This window comes from Monodelphis domestica, chromosome 2 (genome assembly GCF_027887165.1).
Source record: "Monodelphis domestica isolate mMonDom1 chromosome 2, mMonDom1.pri, whole genome shotgun sequence".
Classification (NCBI taxonomy): Eukaryota; Metazoa; Chordata; class Mammalia; order Didelphimorphia; family Didelphidae; genus Monodelphis; species Monodelphis domestica.
Genome location: NC_077228.1, coordinates 162,909,830 through 162,933,636, shown reverse-complemented (window position 1 = coordinate 162,933,636; position 23,807 = coordinate 162,909,830). Strand labels below are relative to the sequence as shown.

The following is a 23,807-nucleotide window of genomic DNA, read 5'->3' as shown; positions in this document are numbered from 1 at the left end:
GCTCAATATTTAAAGTTTGTGTTTAAGGTCGAGGAGACCTCCTGTGAAAGTCTAACTTTGGGTTTTTGTCTGTTTTTTTTTTTAACCCTTACCTTCTGCCTTAGAATCAATAGTGTCTTCTAAGACAGAAGAGTGGAACGGGCTAGGCAATGGGGGTTAAGTGATTTGCCCAGGGTCACACAGCTGGGAAGTGTCTGGGGTCATATTTGAACTCAGGACCTCTAGGCCTGGCTTGCAATCCACTGTGATACCAAACTGCCCCCTTGTCTGTGTTTTGCTTGCCTGTAATTCAGACATAAGGAGGGCACAATCTCTAGGATTTTCGGTTATGTTTGTGTTTGAGGTAAGAGTATGGAGGGAAAACTTCAGCATGGCACCTTCAATTGACAGGAAGAGGGGTGAGAAACCTGTAATAATTCTTTTTTAAATCTCAAAAGGCCTTTTCTTCCCTTTTTAATCTGCCCGATCCTTGCTTTAAGAAAACAAAAAATCCCTGGCTCTCTCCCTTCTGAAATTATTTTGAATATATACTGTAGCTACTTATGGGTTTCCTTCTTTGGGAATTATTTTATTTTAATATTGCAGCCCTTGCACATTTCCTACTACATAATATGTGCTCAATGTTGGTTAAATTGAATCAAAATGAAGCAGTGACAGCTGTCTTTGAGTTTGGGATTTCTAGAGACAGGAAGGATTATGATCACGTGTGCCCGTGTAGCTGGTTTAATGGGTTCTTTCGTCTCCTTTTCCTCCGTTTGAGAATGGAAACATTTTTCTTCTGAGCTCTACCGTGCGAAATTAAGGCTATCAACTAACCAATCCCCCTATCATGAGTAGGAACCTTAATTACCCATGAAAGGAACTTTCATCAGGAGGAATTTTGTAGTCTTATAGCTGGTTCTTTAAAAGTTGTGCTATCTTTTCCACTCCCCCTTCACCCTGCCTTTTAGCCAATCCGGGGAAACAAGCCTTTTGGTCACAGAGGGTCCCTGCTCCCCGAGTTGCTAGTATTCTCACCTCGGAAATTATTTTATAATTTGTATATCATTTGCTACCTATATTATAGGAAATAAAAGAATTTCTATATACATAAGAATAATACATATTCCATGTACATAGGAAACATTTCTATGTACAGTATATTATATATACATTTACACATATTTACATACATGCTGTCTGCCCCCAGGAGAATGTATGTGCCTGGTAGGCAAAGTTTATGGTATTTTTGTCTTTGGCTCCCCAGCACCTTATAGGTAGGTGGTGCTTAATAAATGTTTGTCTGGCGGAGGATGTGGCAGGGGAAGATAAAACCTCCTTTTGCTAGCAGAAGCATCCCAGCACCCTACCTCCAAAGCCTGCGCGCAGAAAGAACTGTCACAGGTAAAGTTGAGTGGTTGTAGAGGGTGGAAGGACCGGGGTAGCCCAGCTGGAAGAGGAGGGAGGAAGGGGAAGCCTGAGGAGAGAGGGAGAGCAAGAGGCCCGAAGAAGGGAAAGGGAAGTGGGCGGGGCAGGCCGGGGGCCGGGGAAGGGGGCGGGTCCGGGGTGAGCCTGTCCCTCTGGATTCAGGCTGGGGCCGCAGTCCGATCCGGGATAGAGTGGGAGTCGGATTTGGCCCCTGAGCGTGTGCTGTCGCGCGTGCTGGGCTATGGCCGGGGTCAGCGGATCAGGGTCGGCTGGGACTGCCGGCGGGAGCAGCAACAGCGCGGTGAGAGGACTTCGAGTGGACGGACTGCCTCCCCTGCCCAAAAGCCTGAGCGGACTGTTGAACTCGTCGTCGGGCGGGGGCGCCTCCGGGGGCTGGCGACACCTGGAGCGGCTGTACGCTCAGAAATCCCGCATCCAGGACGAGCTGAGCCGCGGAGGAGCTGGGGGCTGCTGTGGCGGCGTGGGGCGGACAGCGGCGCCTCTTCCCAAGCCTCCAAACCTAGATGCCGCCCTGGCCCTGCTCCGCAAGGAGATGGTAAGAAGGGGCTCGGAGGGAAAGCAGACTGCAAGCTCGCCCTTCCTTCTTTCTCCCTTTGGCTCGTCTCTTCTAGCCTTGGAAAAGTTACTTATACTCCGTTGAAACAGATTATATTGAGCTGGAGGGAACTCTCCTGAAGCGACTATATTTCCTCTGGCGCCTTCATCTTCCCCTTACTAGTTGTCTTCTTTTCTGCGGGGCTCACCCTTTCTTTCTAAGTCTGACCTCTCGACCCTCCGCTGCCCCAGGCACCAGCTCTAGAGTGGCGAAAAGCTCCCCTCCCCCTCTTTAATTGCCTCCTCCGGTACCCAGGATTGAGTCCAGTGAATGTTCCAGCTTCTAAAGGATTGTTTTTGGAGCTGTGGTCAGGGGCTCTGGGGACAATCGTGGGTGACTTAGGAAATCCATTTGGGAAATGGTTTCACCCCTGGCCGACGACCATCAGCCTGGAAGGGTATATTGGGGAATGGTGTTCAGTGTTTGGGGAGTCCCCCTCTTTTTGTCCTTATCCCAGACTGAAATGTGTGCCCCCCCCCCCCCAATTGGTGAGAGACTCCAAGTTCTTCTGGGCGGTTGTGGGTTGTGAAGCCAAGTGGTTGTGTTGAACCTATTCTGTGGAAAACGGCTTTTTGTCCTGCAGTGAGTGGAGACAACAGATTGGAGCATACCTCCCCCTTTCCTCTGGGGCCCCTCTGAGAATCCGATTACAGCTCTGATGCTCCTGCCCCACAGATGGCTGTGAAAGCAGAAAATTAACCTTGCAGTCCAGAAGCGTCTTTAACCTCATTCAGTCTTACAGAACTAACAGCCCCCCAACCCCCTTAAAGGAAAAAAAGTACTATGCTCCCAGCTTTTCTCCATATGGGTTCTTTGGTCAGTGTTAAAGTAACAAAAATAAGGGTGTGGATATGGATATAAACATTTGATTTCTCTAAGTTCTTTTGGAAACATGCCATTTGTATTCCGAGGTGTTCCATTTGGCACAGTTGAGAATAACATGGATATGTTTCAGCAAGGGAAAGCAAAAAGTAATCTTTGCTGCATTTTCTCTTATGGATGGGTCATGTCAGAGGAAAACAGGAAAAATTCTGTTAGTTTGGCTTCAGAGTTAGCTGTAGGTGGCCTATCCGAACTCCTAGAGATGTTCCTTTCACTTTATCTAGTCCTTCCTGCTCTGTCTCCTATTTTGAATTTGTTTCCCAGAGCAAGTGTATCCTATTTTAAGCAGAACACCAAGAAAATAAAATTTTCCTCTAAAAGCAAATTGTGGGAGAGGAGATTCTTTGCTTTTAAACTGATTTCCCTTTGGAAACCTTTTGAATGCTAAGCTCTCCTCATATATTCAAGCTGCTAGGCAATTAGGTGGCACAGGGATTACAGTGCTGGACTTGGAGTCAGAAAAGACCTCAAGTTGAACTAAAATTTAATTAAAATCCAGACTTCAGGTTCTTGTTAGCTCTGTGACTCTAGGCAAGTCTCTTCTGTCTGCCACGGTTTCCTCAACTGTAAAATGGGAATAATAATCTTACTTCCCAATGTTGTTTTGAGGTTATTTGCAAAGCACAATATAGAAAACCTAATTTTTGTTATTACTATTGATAGAAATTAAAATTGCTGTATGCATCTGGATATAGGATCATAAATTTTAGAGCCGGAGGGAACTTTGAATGTATATAGTCCATCTACTTTTTACTGGTGAGGAAATTGTGACTCAAAAAAGTTTTAAGTCATTTGCTCAAATAACACAAATAGTGAGCCTCCAAGTCAGGATTTGACTCTGACTCCAGAGGTTTTTTCCTCTTGCAAGGCCCACCTGTAAGCAGAAAAGGAACTTGAGAGTTTTTCTGTAGTTCTGAATGATTTTGTCCCTAATCTTATGACCTGTCATGTAGATTCCCCCCTTCTATTTTAGAACTGAGATTAAGTATGGGTTCCAAGGCAAAAAAATGGTAAGGGCTAGGCAATGACTTGCCCAAGGTCACATAGCTAGGAAGTTTCTGAGGCCAGATTTGAATTCAGGATTTCCTATCTCCAGACCTGGATCTCTATGCACTAAGCCACTGTGTGTGTATATATATATGTATGTATGTATGTATAGTTGAATGCCAACAGCAAACAAGGTGATAGGTTGGACGACTATAACAACATGACTGTAACCAGTCGGTTCATATTCTGAACTGGGGCAGGCAGCAGAAACATGGGGTGAAGAAGATAAAGACAGCTAGGTAGTATGTTTAAGTTATATATTTGAACAAGAAACTGGAATATGTAAAACTTTTTTTTATTTGTGAATTTGTAAGCATGTACATGGAGTCTTGCCATAGTGATGTTTTATCCTGTTTCCTAGGATAGAATTTTTCAGGCCTCTGATGCAGTTGACTCTCTCTTCCTAGTACAACATGAAGAATAGACTATAGCATTATCCTTATAATTATGCCTTTACCTAAGCCTTCTCTAAACCTGGCTATTTGCAGCTCAGAAAAACAAACATCTATTTTTGGTTTGTCTGATACCCAGATGTGAAAAAGATAAAAGTATGACTATAGACTTTGACCAGTCTCTTTCAAGAAATGTCCCCAGAACCTTTAAAATACTCTATTCCATTAAACTGGCTTTTTAAGAACATGTTTCTTGAAAGTCCTATAATTTATTGACTTGGATGGAGGGAGGTGCCCCTGTCCTTAAGGAATTTACAATTCAGTGGAGGAGATAAGACATAAGTGTAAATAACTATAATATGAGGGTATATGCTCTAGAAGATTTATGATAAAATTTAATGAATAAAATTCACAGGCATTCTGTTGGGTTGAGATCTGCAAGGGAGGGAGTGGCTGCAGTGATGAAGTCATAGGTCTACGAAAATACAGGGCACTATGCAATAGAAAGAAGTACAACGAACTTAATGGAATTCCAGAGAGAAAGTTCACTCTTGGCTGGAATATTCAGGAAGGGACTTAATGAAGTAGTATTGGCTTTGAGCCTTAAAGGATGAACATAATTCTAGTAGATGGAAAATTGTGACAGTAGTGGGCATCTGGGGTGGAGGGGACATCTTGAATATTGAGGTGGGAAAAAGTTTAAGGATCTCTTGGGGAATGGAGAGTAGCTCGGTCTGGTTGTAGTGTAGATGTCCTAAGAGATCATGGGTCATGAAGGTGGATGAAGCAGGCCCTGTGGAATGCTTAGAGATTAATCAGACATCAAAGACTCATATGTCATCCACTGGATCCCAGGTCATTGCCAGTCACCCTGACTTTTGTCCTGCCACTGAACTTAAATGCCTCTGGAAGAGAGAATGAAGTTGGGGGCTTTGTGCAACTCTGCCTCACTTAAAACTATCCCATAATGTCAGTGGTCCTCTTTGAAGACAAAGGACCAACTACAACAACAGGCATCTGAAGAGAAGCAGAAAAAAACAAGTAGGCTAGAAAGACTTAACAATTTGAACTATTTGATGGGCAGAGGAGGAGCCATTGTTACTTATTAGGCGGGGGTGTGTGTGTGCCAAATCTGTAAAAAAAAAGTCTGAAATCACTAAAATATGGAGTAAATCAATAATGATCAATACACAGTTATTACACACCTCTTCTATGTTCCAGGCACTGTGCTAAAGTGACTAGAGACTCCTGTATTCTAGAGGTAATAATAAGGGCAAAATAGACACTATAGAGATAGGAAAGAATTTGTTTCTGGGAAAAGTGTTGGAGGTAGAATAGACATTACTTGACTGACTAGATATAAGGAGGCTTGTAAGGGAAGAAGTTAAGCATAATCCCTAGATTTGGTCATTAGGAGAATGGTAGTACCCTAAATAGGAATAGGAAAGTCAGGAGAAATCTTACCACATGGAGAAGACCTAGGGTTCTCAGTCAGTACTAGTGAAACAGAGCCAATGATAGGAGATAGAAAACTAGAAGGTATGGGCCTGGTGAGGGCCCATGTACATTTGTTGATCTGTTGGGGAAATAATCCTAAATTTGGAGGGATTTGTTGCTAAAAAGACAGGGCCAGAGATGGGAGAGGTAAGTTTATTTTACTTACTTATTTTTTAAACCCTTACCTTTCATGTTAGAATCAATACAATGTAGAAGAGTAGTAAAAATTAAGCAGTGGGGGTTAAGTGACTTGCCCAGGGCCACACAACTAGGAAATGGATGAGTCTAGATTTGAACCCAGGACCTCCCATCTTTAGGCCTGGCTTTCAATCCACTGAGCCACCTATCTGTCCCAGAGGAATAAGTTTAATTTGGGTTGTTGATTTCCAATCTATATAATAAGTGCTCACAGTATTCAATGCACTCTATTAGTTGCTAATGCTAAAAAGGTGAGCCAGATATTGTCCCCACTATTAAGAACTTACAATTTTGTAAGGAGAATGAGACCTATGTACAAATACCATGACTTAATTTGTATTGTAATTAAGTAAAAAGAAATGCTTATTTGGATGTTAAATCCAAATAAAAATCTGTGAGAAGTTTAAAAAGGAAGAGATGTTCAATGTAGGGGAATTTTTCTTTTAAAATTAATTTTCTTAACATCTGCTTTTATTTACATCTTTATCATTCCACATACACTCCTCCTTCACCTAGGGAGTCATTTTTAAAAATTAATTTGTTTTTGAAAATTTTTCTGACTTGTTATTACATCTATACTTAAAAAAAACCATCAAGGTTCTTTTTTCCTAGTTCCAAACCCCTGCTCAATGGTTTTCGTGAGTTGCTGTGACCAAAAAATTAAAAAAAAACATATGATCCAACCTGGCAAAGAGCCTCTTTGTACTTAGCTGGTTTTAAGACAGCAGATCCTCAAGTCATCACTGCTAGACTTTTCAGGATTTATTCTAGTGGTACAGCCTTAAAAACCTGGAATTTCCTCCATGCCATGATATGATTTTACAAAAAGAGTTTAACGGATAGAGTTAAAGTACATGAAGTTGAGATGCAAGTAGAACATTCAAGTGGAAAGATGTCCAACAAGCAATTTTATACTCATGAGTCAGATCAGGCCAGGACTTCAAATAAGAATTTGATGAGCTATTCAAGAGGAGAGAAGACCAGGAGAGAAAAAAAAAGCTAAAGATAGAACTTTGGACCTGGGGGACCTATATTGGGGTGAGAGGGAGGAAAAAGATTATTGATCCTTTGCTCCACACAGAATGTAACAGTTTCAATACAAAGTTAGAGAATTACCCATTTTGTTGGTATATCTACACATCACTTTGTGACTTCCTCTAAAAATGGAATCAGTGGCAAGTAGAAAGAACCATAACAATGTTCAGTTTTCTATAGAAATAATCCTAAAATATATGACATTACTTCTAAGGAATGCTACCAGATCATATCATTTTAGCATCTCTAGAATTCTTCTTTGAAAAAATGTGGCTTAAAAAATTAGAATATTGTTTGTACAGAATTATATACAGATTCTCCTTCCCAGCTTCAATACTTGTATCTGATTAATATCAGGATTTCATAGAGGCACAAAGGACTTAGAAATTACAATCTACAGAAACCAGAAAAGGAAGAGCCTTTGCCCTCTGGATCCATTAAATGGCCCTGGATGTACCTGGGAGCCTGGTTCTTAAGCTTACATCAAAGGAACTTTGTGGAGATGTGACCCTGAGTTTTTTTCTCCCTACAGCTATTATTACTTTAGACTTTAATGAAGTAGGAATAGTGAGTTGGAAACATGAAATTTGTAGAGTATGTTGAGTACCTGGAATGAAAGAGGCTGCTGAAGGACAGTCTTTTCTATTGAAATTTTAAAAATAAAGGTTTGGTTTCTAAAACCAGAATTGCTTCCTTATCCTTCCTGGATCATGCATGGTAAAGGGAAAAAAACACTTCCTTGAATTTATCAGCCATTAAATGCATGAAGTGATACTATTAATGAGCCTCTCAGCTGCATTAACTTGAATAGGCAACTATCCCTAGAAATATACAGTTCCTTGCCCTGCTTTTTAAGCTAATGTCCTGGAGGAGTTCAGTCTCTTAAAAGGTAAAATTCCACTCTCAAGTCAGTAAAGGATCAGAATGGTTTCAGTTTCCTTAAGAACCTTTTGGATTAAATAGAATAAAAAAATCTTAAGTATCTTTTGAAAATACCTTTTGCTTAAAAATCTGGGTTTGGGAGAGGATTTACTTTAATTTTTACTATAAAAACTCTGTCTCTCTGTCTTCCCCCCAAATCCCTTCACCTTCTGTCTTAGTATCAATTCTAAGTTGGCTAGGGTAGGCAATCAGAGTATCTGAGGCCAGATTTGAACCAGGTTCTCCTGAATCCAGGCCTTTATACTAACCACTGTACTACCTACTTAGTTGCCTCTTCTTGCTAGTGTAGTGTGGTGGAAAGAATTATATAATGATGATGATGGATTAGATGCCATTTGAGGGTCTCTTTAAGTTCTAAAATTTTATATATTTTCTATCCATAGTGCCTTCCCACGCATGCTATCTCTACCTAAAGAAGAGATTTGTTTTAGGTTACATGGTGGCCTGGCACAGAAGGGACAATATTATCTACCTATTAAATGTCTATAGACCCCTGAGGACATAGCAAGTCCTTGTTGGCAATGAACTAGCTTAAAAACAGACATACCAGGGAGATCTCTTGATGTTCAGTTCTTCCCCTATGGTGCTGAGTTTTTCCCAATACCAAACAGTCCCCAAAGCTTTCCCTAACCTAGGATTGTTTAAAGTTTTTAAAACCTGGGAGGCTTCTGGAACCATTCTCCACATCCCTACTCAAGTTAAAAAAGAGGTGCGGGGAGAGGGGAAGGGCTAGTAGTTCTTTTTTTAAATTTTATTTTATTTAATTGATTAAGAAAACTTTTCCATGGTTACATGATTCATGTTCTTTCTCTCTCCTCCTCCCACACCCCTCCTGTAAGGGCTAGTAGTTCTGAAAGATACTAGCAGTGGCCAACTTTTTGATGCCTTGTACCACTGATCTTCAGGGCAGGTAGGTTAGAGTGGATAGAGTTCTGGTTTTTGAGTCAGGAAGACCTGTGTTTTAATCCAGCCTCAGATACTTACTAACCTTGTGATCTTGGGAAAATCACTTAACCCTGTTTGCCTCAGTTTCCTCATTTATAAAATGAGCTAGGGAAGGATATGACAAACCACTCCAATATCTTTGCCAAGAAAACCCCAACTAGGATCAAGAAGAATGAGACATGACAGAACAACAAAAACCTCTAATCTTCAGTAATATAGAAGGATCTGAAGCGACCTGACACATACCTTTCCATTTGCTATTACCAAACAGCTATTTGCAGTTTTGTTATTTTGGTCTTCTGTAACAATCCCCTGAGTATCCAGTTCCTTCAATATGAGAAATTTAAGTTTATTATAGTTCGGTGTCTAGGAAGATCCTCTCCCCTCCAAGACCTCCTTAGCAGGAAACCGGTCCTGATGCTGTTTAGCTTAGATATTTCCTCCTTTCTTGCTCAATGTCATTCCTGAGAGGTCTTGCTTCACTTCTCTCTCATTTCTTTGTTCACACGCACCAGATGTTTGTAAATGATAATTAGGCATGGCCCAAAGAAAGGTTGCTCATTTTTTCCTGTGGTGAAAACACTTGTATATATGTATATTGGGATCATCAGGGGCCTCTGGAAGTTGGATGCGAGTCTTTATTGTGACAGTTTTCTAGGAAAAATGGCCTTGATGGGAACAAATTCTGTTTTTATGATCCCTTTCTGCTCATTCCCTTGTTGGCTATAATCCAAGACCCTTTACAGGGAAGCACAGTACTGGGCTGGTCTTGATAGTGAAGTTAAATCTGAAACTTAGTAAAAGCAGGAGAGGTAAGATTGCCAAAGACAAGACAACTATGTCTTTAACCTTAGGTCCAGGACACTAACCACTGAATCCAGTATGTCCCCTGGAAAAAGTGAAGTGAAAATTGGTGAATCTTTCTGCACTAAATCTGTCTAGAAGGGAAGCTCGAATGGGAAGGGGAAAATATGCAATTCAGTGGTTATGAGGAAAAGATAAAACAGAACGAATGTTTGGTGCTTCTGAAACTGGAAACTAGATTTTAGTCAGTTAATCATAATATTTCTTTGGTGCCCATTATTTACCAAGCACATTTCTGGGAATACAAATACAAAGAATGAAAAAATCCCCATCATTGAGGAATTTACATTCTACCCGGAAGACAAGAAGCGCACATATTCAGTTAATGATGGTAAATGCCTTCAAATTATTTTGAATTGGTTGTGGAGAAGCTCAGGTGTTTTATATCCCCTGAAATGGCTAACTTCAGATCTGGAGACTCCTTTAACTACCTTATGAGAAGTAGTGATAATTTATTTTGCTGGGTTCGTGTATATACAAAATGTGCATAGGCCTGAACAGTAATTTTACTAATTTTCCTTTTGTTTTATGTATATTTGGGAAGAGAAGGGTATTTTTATCTATACTTTCTAAATGTCTTAATCATCCACTTGGTGTTTGGCAATGTCTTATTATTTTTTAAAGACTATAAATTGCTCATATATTCTCTTTCAGGGAAATAGCTGGCTATTAGGGATCCAGATTATTTAATCTAATTATTTTCCTTTTGAATGCTTTCTTTACTGTAGAAGAATGTCATTGAACTTTGGAAATCAGCATGGTACAGTGGAAAAGACAAGAAATTTGCAATTAGAGGATGTGGGTTTGTTTATTGCCTCTACAACTGTCTATAGGATCCTGGATATGATTTAATTTCTGTAGGGTAACAGTTAAACTTAAGTTAAACTGAGGCACAACATTCCAAGCATGATCAATTTATTAGTAAGCATGAATTTACCAATAAACAGGACCTCAGATTCCTCAGCAAAGCTAAGACCTTGGATGATGGGGTCAGATCTCTTTTATAGTTTTTGGGAGTATGGAACAAGTCATCATTAGTTAAAAGAATCCATCATCATGAATGATGAAATCAGTATGATTGGTTACAGAGCTGAGGCATGGGAGACAATACCATTGGTTGGAAATTGGAAACGAGGGGCCAACAACAATCCCCTCTTTCCCTCCTGTGTCTAAGAAATGTTTATTGTTTGAGTTTTCCTGCAAAGTCAGAGAGAATAGAACAGACTTCTTTGGATAATGAACCAAACTGAAATCCCTGAAGGATAGCTTGGTGGTACAAGGATACTAGAACAGACTCCTTGGTGTCTACCTGTATGCCCCAAGGATAGCAGATTTCCTTGAGGCAAGAACAGAACAGTGATTAGCAGGAGAACTGGATTTATAAACTTAACTCATTACAAGCCAACTGAATTTCTGTACTAAGGTCAGAGACAAAGACCTGACTTAGGCAATTCTAGGACAAAATCACTTAATTGTAAATAGTATCAATAAAAATTTATATAGCATCAACTTAATCTTTTCATTAGGTCTCAGTTCTTTCATCTATAAAATGAGGGAGTCATACAAGGATATATTCCAGCTCTGAATCTTGGATCCTCTCCTCAGATGTCAAAAGGTTGAGTTCCTGAGTTTGTCAGTGTCAGTGTCCAACCAAGTCAGTGGCTCTCTCTTCAGGATCAAATACAAAATCTTCTGTTTGGCATTCAAAGTCTAAAACCTTTCTATTCTTCCAGTAACTTGTCCCCTGTCAGATACTCCTCAATCCAGTGATACTGGTCTCCTGGCTATTCCTTGAGCAAGCCTCTCCTTCTGCCAACTCTGGCCATTTCCATTGAGAACCCCGATGAACCCCCATGGGCTGTTTCCCTTGTGTAGCATGTTCTCCCTCTTTATCTGCATCTCTTTGGCCTTCCTGGTATCCTTCAAGTCCCAACCAAAATCCCATCTTTTTTAATAAACTTGCCCAAGTCCTTCTTCATTCTAGTGCCTTACCTTTTTAAATTATTTCCCCTTTATCTGGTATATAGCTAGTTCAAGTTTACTTGTTCTCTTTCTACTTTAGATTGTAAGCTCCTTGAGGGCAGGGCAGGAACTGTTTTTCTTTCTGTTTTTGTATCTGTAATGATTGCCTAATGAATACTTATTGACTGTCACTGACTAGTTTCACAGCTTGGGCAAATTGGATAATTTCTTTGGCCCTCAGTTTTATATCTGTAGCATGTCCTGGTCTTCAGAGCACTGGATTTATAGTCAGAAAGACTTTGGTTCAAATTTTATCTTAGACATTTACTAACTGTGATCCTGAGGAAATTTTTAAATCTCAGCCATTTCCTCATCTGTAAAATGGGTATAACAATATCTGTAGTTCTTATAGGATTGTTCTGAGACTCCATTAAGATAATGTGTAGAAAATACCCTGGAAATCTTAAAATATGCCATAAATATCACTTATTAGATTTTATCTAAAAAATGGAGATAATGGACCAGGTCCCTTTAAAGGTTAGTGAGGACCAAAAGAGTTATTTGAAGCATTTTGAATACCTTGCTGTTGCCAGTCAATAAACATTTTATTAAGTCTTTACCAAGAGCTGGGCATTCTGAGTAATGGGGGCACAAGAAAGGGAAAATATAGTCCAGGCCTATAAGGCATTTACAATTGAATGGAAGAGACAACATGCAAATAACTATGTACTAATAAGATATATGTGGATAAACTGTAGATTACCAACGTTCAGAAACCACTGTTACTTAGACTGTTTCTGTTCCTGCTCTTTAAAAAAAACAACACCACAGACACAACAGTTTCATAAATAAACCATCTTTTCCCCTAAAAGCTCAGATCTAGTAAAGGACATTTGCTCCTCATGCCCTAAAAGCAGATCCCAGGGAGCTGAACCCCTTTCCCCAGCCACAATCCCATCTCTTCAGCCCTGTTTAAATATTTTGATGTAGCTTCCTTTGTCATTTTTTAAAAGTTCAAAAGCAAAAGAAGCACAATTGTAAATACAATTCATCTGGTCCTTTGTGAAAGTTGTCCCATATTGGGAAACCACCTGTTTTCTGCAGTCTGGATTATGTGTATGGGAGGGAAGAATCAGTGATTAAACAGGAAGGAAGTTGGAAGTTTAAACAAAGAGAGAGGAAGGAATTGCATTTACACTTTTAAGCAATAGAAATTAGTTGATTGTTCTAATTGTTCCTAAAACCTAGGGGTTTTTCAAACTACAGACCCTTAGAATCCTGGGTTTTTCTTCTAGATGAAATTAACTTCTGTTTTTAAAAACAAAGCTACTTTCAATAAGAACAGTGCAGCTGTGACTTCTGAGGCTAAGCTCCTTGCTCAGAAAAACATGAGGACAAATCATTAAGAAGGCAAATACCTCTTCGTTATGGAATAGGTGTTAGGGAATTATGAGTGAGATTTTTTTTGTTCCTCAAAAGACATAATTTTTGTTACTATTGCTCATATGTTTTTGAATATAACTTTTTAGCTCTCTGTTGAACCCCTCCTGCTGCCCCTGTAAAAAGTGCATATCCTTTCACTCAGAAAATGGGCTTCCTTTGGCCAGGCACTCTTAATCACTTTTGTGTCTTGGATCCCTTTGACAGTTTGATGAAGCCTATCTACTCCTTCTCCAAATAATGCTTCTAAATGGATGAGATAGATAGCTAGATAGAGGTAGAGAGGTAGATAATTGTATTTTAATATAATTTCCTTTGTAATTCTGTGTATTTTATCCATCCATCCATCTATCTATCTATCTATCTATCTATCTATCTATCTATCTATCTATCTGTCTGTCTGTCTGTCTGTCTGTCTGTCTGTCTGTCTGTCTGTCTGTCTATCTGTCTGTCTGTCTATCTATCTATCTATCTATCTATCTATCTATCTATCTATCTATCTATCTATCTATCTATCCTTTTTAAACTCTTACCTTCTGTCTTAGTATTAATACTGAATATTGGTTCCAAGCCAGAAGAGTGGTAAGGATTAGTCAACTAGGGTTAAGTGATTGGCCCAGGGTTGCACAGAAGTGTCTGGGACCTGATTTGAACCTAGGACCTCCAATCTCTAGCCCGGCTCTTTTTTCCACTGATCCACCTAGCTGACCCCTACATATATCTATTTTTAAAGTTCATGACCCTAGGTTAAGAAGCCCTGCCCTACATCTAGGTAGCATTGTGGAAAGAGTGCCATGCCGATAGAGAGGTCCTAGGTTCAAATTTGGTCTCAGATATCTTCAACCTATGTGATCCCAGGCAATTCACTTAACCCCAATTGCCTAACCCTTACCATTGTTCTGTCTTAGAATTGATACTAAAACAGAAGGCAAGGGTTAAAAAAAAATCCCAGCCCTAGATTTTGATAGGACCAACCAACCAAATCTTCCCTGATGTCAGTATCGTGTAAATATGCTTTGAAAACAACCTTGTTATAGTGTCTTTTGTTGTTGCTTTCAGGCAAGAGATGAGTATTTCTCTAATAACTTGGAGGGGATCATGCTGTTTTTCTGTAGTCAAGCCTTTTCCAAAGGGGCATCTTGGGATAAGTGCACACAAAGGGCTGCCTGTTCCCTCTCCTGACTGTAGATGTGTGTTCTTTGTATGCAGTTCTGTGGCTACTAGAGAGTCATTAACCAAGTAAATCCTGTTTTATCCCAGGAAGCTCCCACTATAGGATTCTGAGTGCTTTAGTTACCTGGTTCACTATGGAAAGATTTACAGATATGTGCTAGCATCTCTTTCTTCTCTCCTTTCCTTAAACATTGTTATTGGGTCTACTTGATATAGGCACTTAGGAATTTGCTAAAAATTTAGTTCTCTACCTAACAGACAAATTTCTACAGAAGGAAGTGCAAAAATGAATAAGATATGATCCTTACCTACATTGAACTTAAAATCCAACTGGGGAGCTAAAATATATACCTGAAGACTGCATATTAATGACTGTAAATCATTATACTATGAGCTTCCCAAGGGCAGGTACTATCTTCTACCTTTCTTTATATTCTTAGCACTTAGCATAATGACATATATAATAGGTGATTAATAAATATATTTTTACCTGACTGAAATAACCAGAGTATAATAAAAGAGCTGTTAGCTGTGTGACTGAGCAAGTCACTTAACCCCAATTGTCTGGCCTTTACCACTCTTCTGCCTTAGAATGGATTCTAGACTGATTCTAAGAAAAGAGGTAAGGTTTTTTTGTTTGTGTGTTTGTTTTTGTTTTTAAACCCTTACCTTCCAATTCTGTGTATTGGCTCTAAGGCAGAAGAGTGGTTAGGGCTAGGCAATGAGGCTTAAGTGACTTGCCCAGGGTTACACAGCTAGCAAGTGTCTGAGGCCAGAGTTGAACCCAGGACTTCCCATCTCTAGGCCTGACTCTCAATCCTCTGAGCCCCCCAGCCCCCCTTATTTGTTTGTTTTTTTAAACAAAACCCTTACCTTCCTTCTTAGAATCAATACTGTATATTGGTTCTAAGGCAGAAGGGCAATAAGGACTAGGCAATAAGGCTTAAGTGACTTGCCCAGGGTCACCTAGCTAGGAAGTGTCTGAGGCCGGATTTGAAACTGGCTCTCAATCCACTGAGCCACCTAGCTACCCCTATGTAAGGTTTTAAAAAATAAAAATAAATACAAGTGTTGCAAAGGGAGAGATTTCTTTTAGATGGGGCAATTAGCCAAACCTTTATGGAAAGGGTGTATAAGCTAAGCCTTGAAGGATGGATAGGATTTTGATAGGTAGGAATGGGAGTCTGAGAATTCTTTAGATTGGGGACAAAGGGAAGGCAAAGGGACAGAGTTGGCCAAATGAAGATTTAGGTCAGAGAGTGGCAAATGAACCAGTTTCACTGGACCGTGGGAAAAATACATCATCTACATGTATATGTACATATGTACATATGTACATACATATACCCATACATGTATAGACAGGAGAGAGAGACAAAGACAGAAGTACCGAGGAGTGAGGGATATGATGAGTGGGGTGGATTAGGACCAAATCATGGAAGGTAATAAGTGCCAAGCTAAGGATATTTTATCCTCTCCAACTTTAACATGGAAAATTTCTAAGGCAACCTTGGCTACTTTTGACAGGGCAAAGTATTATCTGGCTAGGAAGGCAGGCATTGTTAGGTTTTTTTTTTTTGTATTTGGTGGTCTTTGAGAAATTGGCAGAGAATGTCAGTCTTGTGGTCTGACTAGGAGGGAGAACGCAGAGAATTTAGAAAGTGGGACACGTGTAGGTTTGTATTTAAAGCCTTGTTAAATACTTACACTAAATATTTGGCTGCTGGAGAGTTGTGTAATAGGTTGTATAGCTTGACTCATTCTTCCTTTGCCAAGGACTGGGTCACACCCTCTAAAGAGGCTTCTTTGTTAGTCATCAGGTGTGTTTCAGTTCAGAGAGGTCTAAAACCAACCCCTCTCACGTTCCTGCCCTTAGCCAAGAGCTGATACCTGGGGAACCCTTGAGATACACTTAGAAAAGGTACCAGAGGAATAAAAGTCTGGAATAGGTCTTTGGCTGGGAGCAGGTCATGAACTGGAAGGGACTTTAGTTCAGCCTCTTGGTTATAAGCACAAGAGTCACAAATCATTTCAGAAAGATGAAAAACAATCCTGGTATGAACTTTCTTTGGTTCTTGGTACTTCTGTATCTCTCACTTTTAGCCAGAGTAAGGAACATAATGCTATGATCTCCTATCAGTCATGGATAGACCACTGGAATTGGAATCAGGAAAACTTCATCCTACTAGCTGGGTGACCCTGGGCAAGTCACTTAATCCTGTTTGCCTCAGTTTCCTCATATGTAAAATGAGCTGGAGCAGGAAATGGCAAATCACTCCAGTATCTTTGCCAAGAAAACCCCAAATGAGGTCATGAAGAGTTGGAAATGACTGAACCACAAGTTCCGTTCCAGCTCTAAATTCTAGCAAAGCAGACTTTGCCAGAAGTCACAAGAGTTTGGAGGCTTACTAACCACTTCCAGCCTATTTGGAGGCCAAAGATGGGGTGAGGGGGAAGGGGCATATATTACTATATATATATATATTCATAACATGTTAGAACTGAAACTGGGATCATGTTGCCCAATTAAACTTCATTTATAAAGAAACTGAGGTTTAGAGACATGAAGTGATTTGTACAAGGTCCCAGGTCAAATGACAGCTGGGCCTACAGCTTAGGGCTTCTGATTCCTTGTGAGCTACTTTTTCTGATAATCCTGAAGATTTATCACTACTATTTACAAAGCTTTCTATTTCACGACTCCCATGGGACCTGGAGTAGTAGCAGTGGGAAAATTTGGCTCAGTCTCTAGAAATCTTCCTTTGAGCTTCTCAGAAGAAGGTGTCATGTAAATACAATATGGTGCTTTCAGTGATGGAGATGGATCTTAAATGTTCATTCAACTATGGAGGCATATTCCTTTGAAAGGGAAAGTCAACTCCTGATCCTACCAACTTTGGTTCTAGCCTTTTTCTAGGCTTTAGTTTCTCAATTTGTAAAAATGTAATTTATTAATCCAAATAATGAATGTACCATCTGTGACTAGAGGGTAGGGATTTCCTAGTGTGAGAACTCTATTATGAAGAATTTCTTAAAATACATCGGGATTCACTGACTTTACTGGAATCATGTAGATAGTAAGTGTTGGGAAGGATTTAAATTGAAGTCTCCCAGACTTAGCCCAATATTTTATCCACTTTCCCATGCTATCTATTTGTTGGACAAGTGTATAAAAATTTTACCTTTGCCTATATCACATTCTAGGCAGCAGATGAAGCAGTGGACCTAGAACTCTTGAGTTCAAAATCAGTTTCAGTCACTTGGCTGGCTGTGTGACCTTGGGCAAATCACTTCACCTGTGTCTGCCTCAGTTTACTCAACTGTAAAATGGAGATAACACTTATCTCACAGGGTTGTTGGGAGGACCAAATGAGATTGTAATTCTAAAGGGCTTAGCATGGTTCCTGGTGCATAATCAGATGCTTAATAAATGTCTGTTCCCTTTCCCTACTACCTTATATTTTACCTATTTGCATATGTTCCTTTCTTGTTCCTGCTTCTGCTCTCTCAACACTCAGTTCAAGTTTTACCTCCTTTTGCCTTGTGTTTGCATTGTCTATACATGTCTCTCTTCCCTCCCTTCCTCCCATGGGACAGAGATTGTTCGAGGTTTGTCTCTTGTCCTTGCTGTTAATCAATTAATAAACATCATACCTTCCACTAGTAAATTTAAATCCAATGAAGGAGTCAGATGGGACTTTGGCGGTTATCTAGTCCAACTCCCTCATTTTTCAGATGAGGAAACTGAGGCCAGAGAGGTTAAGGAACTTGTTCAAGTTGATGTAGGTGGTAAGTGTCAGGATAGGATTTTGAACTCAGGCCCCTTTAACTCTATAAATTTAAGACTTCACTGTATCAGAAAGAGACAATAATTTTCATCTTTTGTGAAGTGAATTAGTGTCTAGCATAATGCCTTGCACATAACCATGCTTAATAAATGTTTGTTGAATGAATTCAGTTATTTGATATCAATTATATATTATCCTTTCTATAAAATATAAAGGTACTGAGTGTAGTTAGGTGGCTCAATGGATTGAGAGTCAAGCCTAGAGATGGGATGTCCTGGGTTCAGATCTCTTCTCAGACATTTCCTAATTGTCCTGGGGAATTCACTTAACCCCAATTGCCTAGTCCTTACCACTCTTCTGCCTGGGACAGTATTGACTCTAAGACAGAAGGTAAGGGTTAAAAAAATGTATAAAGGCATTTTTAAAGACCTTTCACAGACATTTCATTTCTGTCTCACAGGAGCCTTTTGAGCTCACTATGCCAGGTAAGGACACTGATACATATGAAGATCTACCTCAGTTTCCACATCTGTAGAATAGGGATGATGATAGCAGCAGAATCCAACTGTATGATTGAAAATAAAAACCCTAAAAAAGAACTACATTTCCTGTGAGCCCACTGACTTCCTGTAATTACATACTTCCTATAGATAGAGGATATTAGGTGGGGATGTGGAGGGTCCCACTCTTTTTGGCTTGATGACAGCGAGCTTAGTGGCAGTGGTAAGAGTGGGAATTTTAAATGGGCTAATCAACCATGGGCATGTGGTCTTTATTTTGTATCCTCTTTATTCCTCGATGTCTAATGATCATTAATAAATCTCCTAAAATATAATATTTTATTATTGACATTTAATTTTAATTTTTATACTACCAGGATTGTTGTGAGGATCAAATGAGAGCTATATACAGCATTTTGCAAACCTAAAATATAAGTGCAAGAAATAATAATAATAATAATTTGAGATCCTTGGTGCTAACTTGGGGAAAAAACATTACTGTAGATCAGTATTATTCATTTTCAAAGAGATATGGTCCTAGAATTGATTTATTGATTCCATTTAATGTTAAGGATTATTGGTTTACTTGGTCTCTAATCCAGTAAGGATTGGCAGAGAGGAGGAGGGAAACTAATGTGAGAACAGTGCCTGGCAAGCTTTCTTTTGATCAGACCACAGTGACTGTACTTGGTAGACTTGTGTACCTTTGTTCATAGAGAAACAGACTGGAGGTGTCAGGGTGTGCCAACACTATAGCATCATCAAGGGAGTCCTGGGATAATTCCTTGGAATGCATGCAGCCCGTAGGCAGTCTTCCTTCCCCAACATGCTGAGTAACTGTCTGAGGGGTGGAGATATCACAATTCCTATTTTCTTGAATTTCTGTCCCAGTGATGCATTGAATCATCAGGGAAAGAATGTGTAGATGCCAGCAGAATGTAGATATGACTGTCTAACCAAAATGAAACAGAAATGCTGACTCTTTGTTTTATTCTCTCTCCCTCTCCCCCTTTCCATGAAAGGTTGGCCTTCGACAGCTGGACATGTCATTGCTGTGCCAACTTTACTCCCTCTATGAGTCAATTCAGGAATACAAGGGGGCTTGCCAAGCAGCCTCCAGCCCGGACTGCTCTTATGCCCTGGAAAATGGCTTCTTTGACGAAGAGGAGGAATATTTCCAGGAGCATAGTTCCATTCACAATGGGAGGGAACAAGGTGCCCAGATGGACTTTACACTGCCCATCACTCCTCTCTCCAACAGCGACTGGATCCTGGAGTCCATTTAGAAGACCTGTAGAAGGGATACATCTGACTTTAGGGTGTGTGTTGTGTTGAGGGGATACCCTCAGAGACTTCTGCCCATTTTTGTTTCTGCCAGACTGTCAGTACATTCTCCTTTTCTGCAAGCATTCCTCTGGAAAAAAGAAAGTGTACCATTGAACTGTGGGTAGTCATCAGGTCTCAATATGGGAGCTGCCAAATTAATTTATGGGCAGGCCCTTCATCATCAACAGCCTGTCCGGATGGTTGGAGTATCTGATTTGGCAAACTGTCTGTGTCAGAACAAGATAATTGATGCCCTTGTCATCTTGATGTTCTTACATTGGGGACTTTGTTGAAGGTTTGTGTCCCTTTGATGCAAAAACAAAAACAAAAACAAAAACGATTCTTTCCTAAAGTGGCCATTTAGTGGGGAACTGCCCTGTGCTGTATAGATTGAAGTTACTGAGTCCATATGATACTATGGTATTTGGGCTCTTCTCTGGGTGGGCTGTTTGCACTCTGTCTTGTGAGCTGTGGGATTTTGTTTGTTTGTTTGCCTCAAGTTTGCCATATGTTAAAAATAACATTTTACTGTTCCCTCTTTTGAATCCATTCTCCAGCTGTTCCTCTGCCTTTTATTTCTATTTAAATGAGCTATCAGGACTCTTGGCTAAGTGGCATTTTGTGAACCACATAACCAACTGACTTCCAGTTGATTTAATGAGCCACCTACTGAGAAGTGACCATTTAAGAAAATTTGGGTGCCAATCTGTGGTTCCCAAGTTACCACAGGAGGGGAGTCCTTCTTTGCTAGTCACATACCGTAGAAAGGAGATTAATACTAACTGATATTTAGAAGGAAAACTGGGACAAGCTGTAATATTTTGTATTACCTGAACAATTCATAATGAGACTATTGAAAACATTTTTTTAAAAATCTGCAAGTGTATCTTAAAAATGTTGTTCTGATACATTAGACAGAAGTCAGACTACTCCCTATGCTCAAAAGGAGAATTACTGTTGGCCTTACCATATTTATTAAAATGATACTTTAAAAAAGCACTGGATTTTGTTGTTTATTTAATCTATGGATGTATAACTGGATGATCTGTGAGAGTTGAAAGAAAACACTTATTTTCTGTTTTTTAAATTTAGGATGTGTTAAATCAAGTCAGACTGTAATACAAATGGAGTAATCATGCCTTTGTTCCCCACTCTACCACAAAGTTACTTGGGACTTAGAAATGATTGTCCTAGAAAGAAGGGGACTTCAGACAGGGTTAGACACTTGGTATTATGGAGGTTTTTTAAAAAAATAGTTCATTAAATATTTCCCAATTTACATGTAAACATTTTTAAACATTCATTCAAAAAATTTTTGACTTCCAAATTCTCCCCTCCTCCACTCTTGAGAAGACAAGCCATATATTGATTATTCACGTATAGTCATTCAAAACATTTCCATATTATCCATGTTACAAAAGGAAACAGTTAAAAAAATCTTAAAAATATGCTTCCCACCCTTTTTCATATGCTTTACACTCAGAGTTCCATATTACCCTCTTTATAGCAACAAACTTAAATGACTTTCCCCTAAAAAACAAAACAAAACAAAACAAAAAAACCCAGACAAACTTTAGTTCTATATGCTGTATACTCAGAGTTCAGCAGTTCCCTTTCTGGAGGTGGATAATTATTTTTTCAATCACGGGTCCTTTGGAATTGTCTTGCATTACTGTCTTGATCAGAGTTGCTAAGTCATTCACAGTTGTTCAATCTTACAATATTGCTGTTACTGTATGTAATAATTTACTGATTCAGCTCACTTCATTTTGTATCAGTTCATATGTCTTCCTAGGTTTTTTGTGGAAATGTCTTACTTGACATTTCTGATAGCACATTAGGATTCCATCAAAATAATATACCATGGTTTATTCAGCTATTCCCCAATTCATGGGCATTCACTTAATTCCAGTTCTTTCCCCCCACAAAAAGAGCAGCTATAAATATTTTTGTACAGAGAGGTCCTTTTCCTGGTTCTAGGCTTTCATGGGAATATAGACTTAGTAGTGGTATTACTGGCATGATGGATCTTAAGGAAGTTTAGCTCCTTTATTGATTCAACATAATATTAAATCTTGGTAAGTAGCAAACATGTTTATAGATTAGTTATCATGGGAATATGATTTTAGACTGAGAGTTCATCTCTTGTGTGTGTTGTGGAACTTTTTGAGGGTGTGTTGAAACCTATGGGTCCCTTCTCAGAAGAATGTGTTGTGTTTTCTTTTTAAGACCTTAAATTTTGTTTTATTTTCCCCCAATTACATGTAATAGGTTTCCAACATTTTTCAAAGAATATTGAGTCTTGAATTCTCTCCCTTCCTCTGTCCCAACCTTTTTTCCCCCTTGAGATGGTAAGCAACCTTATACAGGTTTTACATGTGCAATAATGTAAAACATTTTCCCATGTTAATCCTTTTGTGGAAGAAAACTCAAATAGAAAAAAAAATTAAGAAAGTAAACTTTTGCTTTGACTTGGATTCAGTCTCAGTTCTTTTTCTCTGAAGTAGATGGACATTTTTTTATCATGAAACATTTGGGATAGTTTTGGATTATTTTATTGCTGAGAATAGCTGCTCTTCACAATTCTTCATTGTAAAATATTCCTGTCACTGTATATAACACTCTGGTTCTGCTTATTTCACTCTGTTTCAGTTTGTGTAAGTCTTTCCAGGTTTTTCGGAGCTCCTCCTGCTTGACATTCTTCAGCACAATAATATTCCATTACATTCCTATATAAGTTTCTCAGCCATTGTCCAATTGATTAGTATCCCCTCAGTTTCCAAATCTATGCCCCTCTAATCTCCCCCCTTTTTAATCTCTTTGCAATACAAACCGAGTAATGGTACTACTAGCTTTACAATCCTGGATTTGGGGAAGGGAGTTTTAGAACTCCCAGGTCATTTCTGATCTTTAGAAACTCCTTGGAACCTTTCTCCGAACTACATCAGAACCATTTCTTGTTGAGGTCCAAATGCTGGCATGAACTAAATTACTAAGGCCATGGTAGCTGGCACCCAAACTCCCTGCTTCTCCCTATACATGGCTACAAAGGGAGTAACTTGGTCTTTTTGGAATTGTTCCAGTTTGGCCCTCTGAGACTGCTGTCACCTGGACTGACATTCTGGGCCAAACCTGTGATTGAATTTGGGGAAAGGGTAAGCATAGTACCTTTCTCAAATGTAATTTTTCCAAAGCTTGGTAGTGTTGCAAGTACCTCAACTTTCTGGAGGGTCTGTCAATCTTGCCCTTTATTTTATGGTACTGTGTGCCCATGGCTGCCCTGTTCCTCTTTCTTTCCTCATTCACACACCATCTTGCTTCTTTTCTTCCCTAACCTAACACACTATACACAAGGTATTGCTATAAAAAGAACCTTGAAAGTTAGTGCTAAAAATGACCAGCCCACACAAATGTTATATTACTCTAACCTTCCCAGGGGAAAAGGTGGGGCTGGGATAGTCTACAAATAGAAAAATAAATGAAACTAGCATTCTTTACTTAGCACTTGGCATAAATCCTTTCTCACTGTGGGTTATGGACACCCTCCCAAAGCCGAGTAGTACAACACTCACATTGAAAACCAATTGCTGTCTTATCATGGGGCCAGGATATTGTGGTCTTGTGAGCTCAGTCACTGTCACTGTCTGATAGAAGACTGGAAGAAAAGCCAGACAAGTGCACGACAGGTCTAGAGGGAAAACCACTGAATTATTAGAACTTTTAGCTCTAGTCTTTCCACTAATGAGTTGCATCCTCTGGGGCAAATCACTTCCTCAGCCCCTTGGGTCTCAGT

General features: G+C 39.5%; 1 protein-coding gene across 1 annotated transcript; it reads left to right on the top strand.

Annotated features, from left to right (window-relative positions):
- The first annotated feature begins 1,539 nt into the window (after positions 1-1,539).
- On the top strand, positions 1,540-22,491 carry FAM89A (family with sequence similarity 89 member A). Its single transcript, XM_001379184.3, has 2 exons — positions 1,540-1,963; positions 19,711-22,491. The coding sequence occupies exons 1-2, from the start codon at positions 1,649-1,651 to the stop codon at positions 19,972-19,974; spliced, it is 579 nt and encodes a 192-aa protein (XP_001379221.1). The 5' UTR covers positions 1,540-1,648; the 3' UTR covers positions 19,975-22,491.
- Positions 22,492-23,807: the final 1,316 nt, after the last annotated feature.

Excerpts from the sequence above, each read along its gene's own strand:
- FAM89A (XM_001379184.3), top strand. The coding sequence starts at position 1,649 with ATGGCCGGGGTCAGCGGATCAGGGTCGGCTGGGACTGCCGGCGGGAGC. Across the intron at positions 1,964-19,710 it reads CCCTGCTCCGCAAGGAGATG|GTTGGCCTTCGACAGCTGGA; the intron begins GTAAGAAGGGGC and ends TTTCCATGAAAG.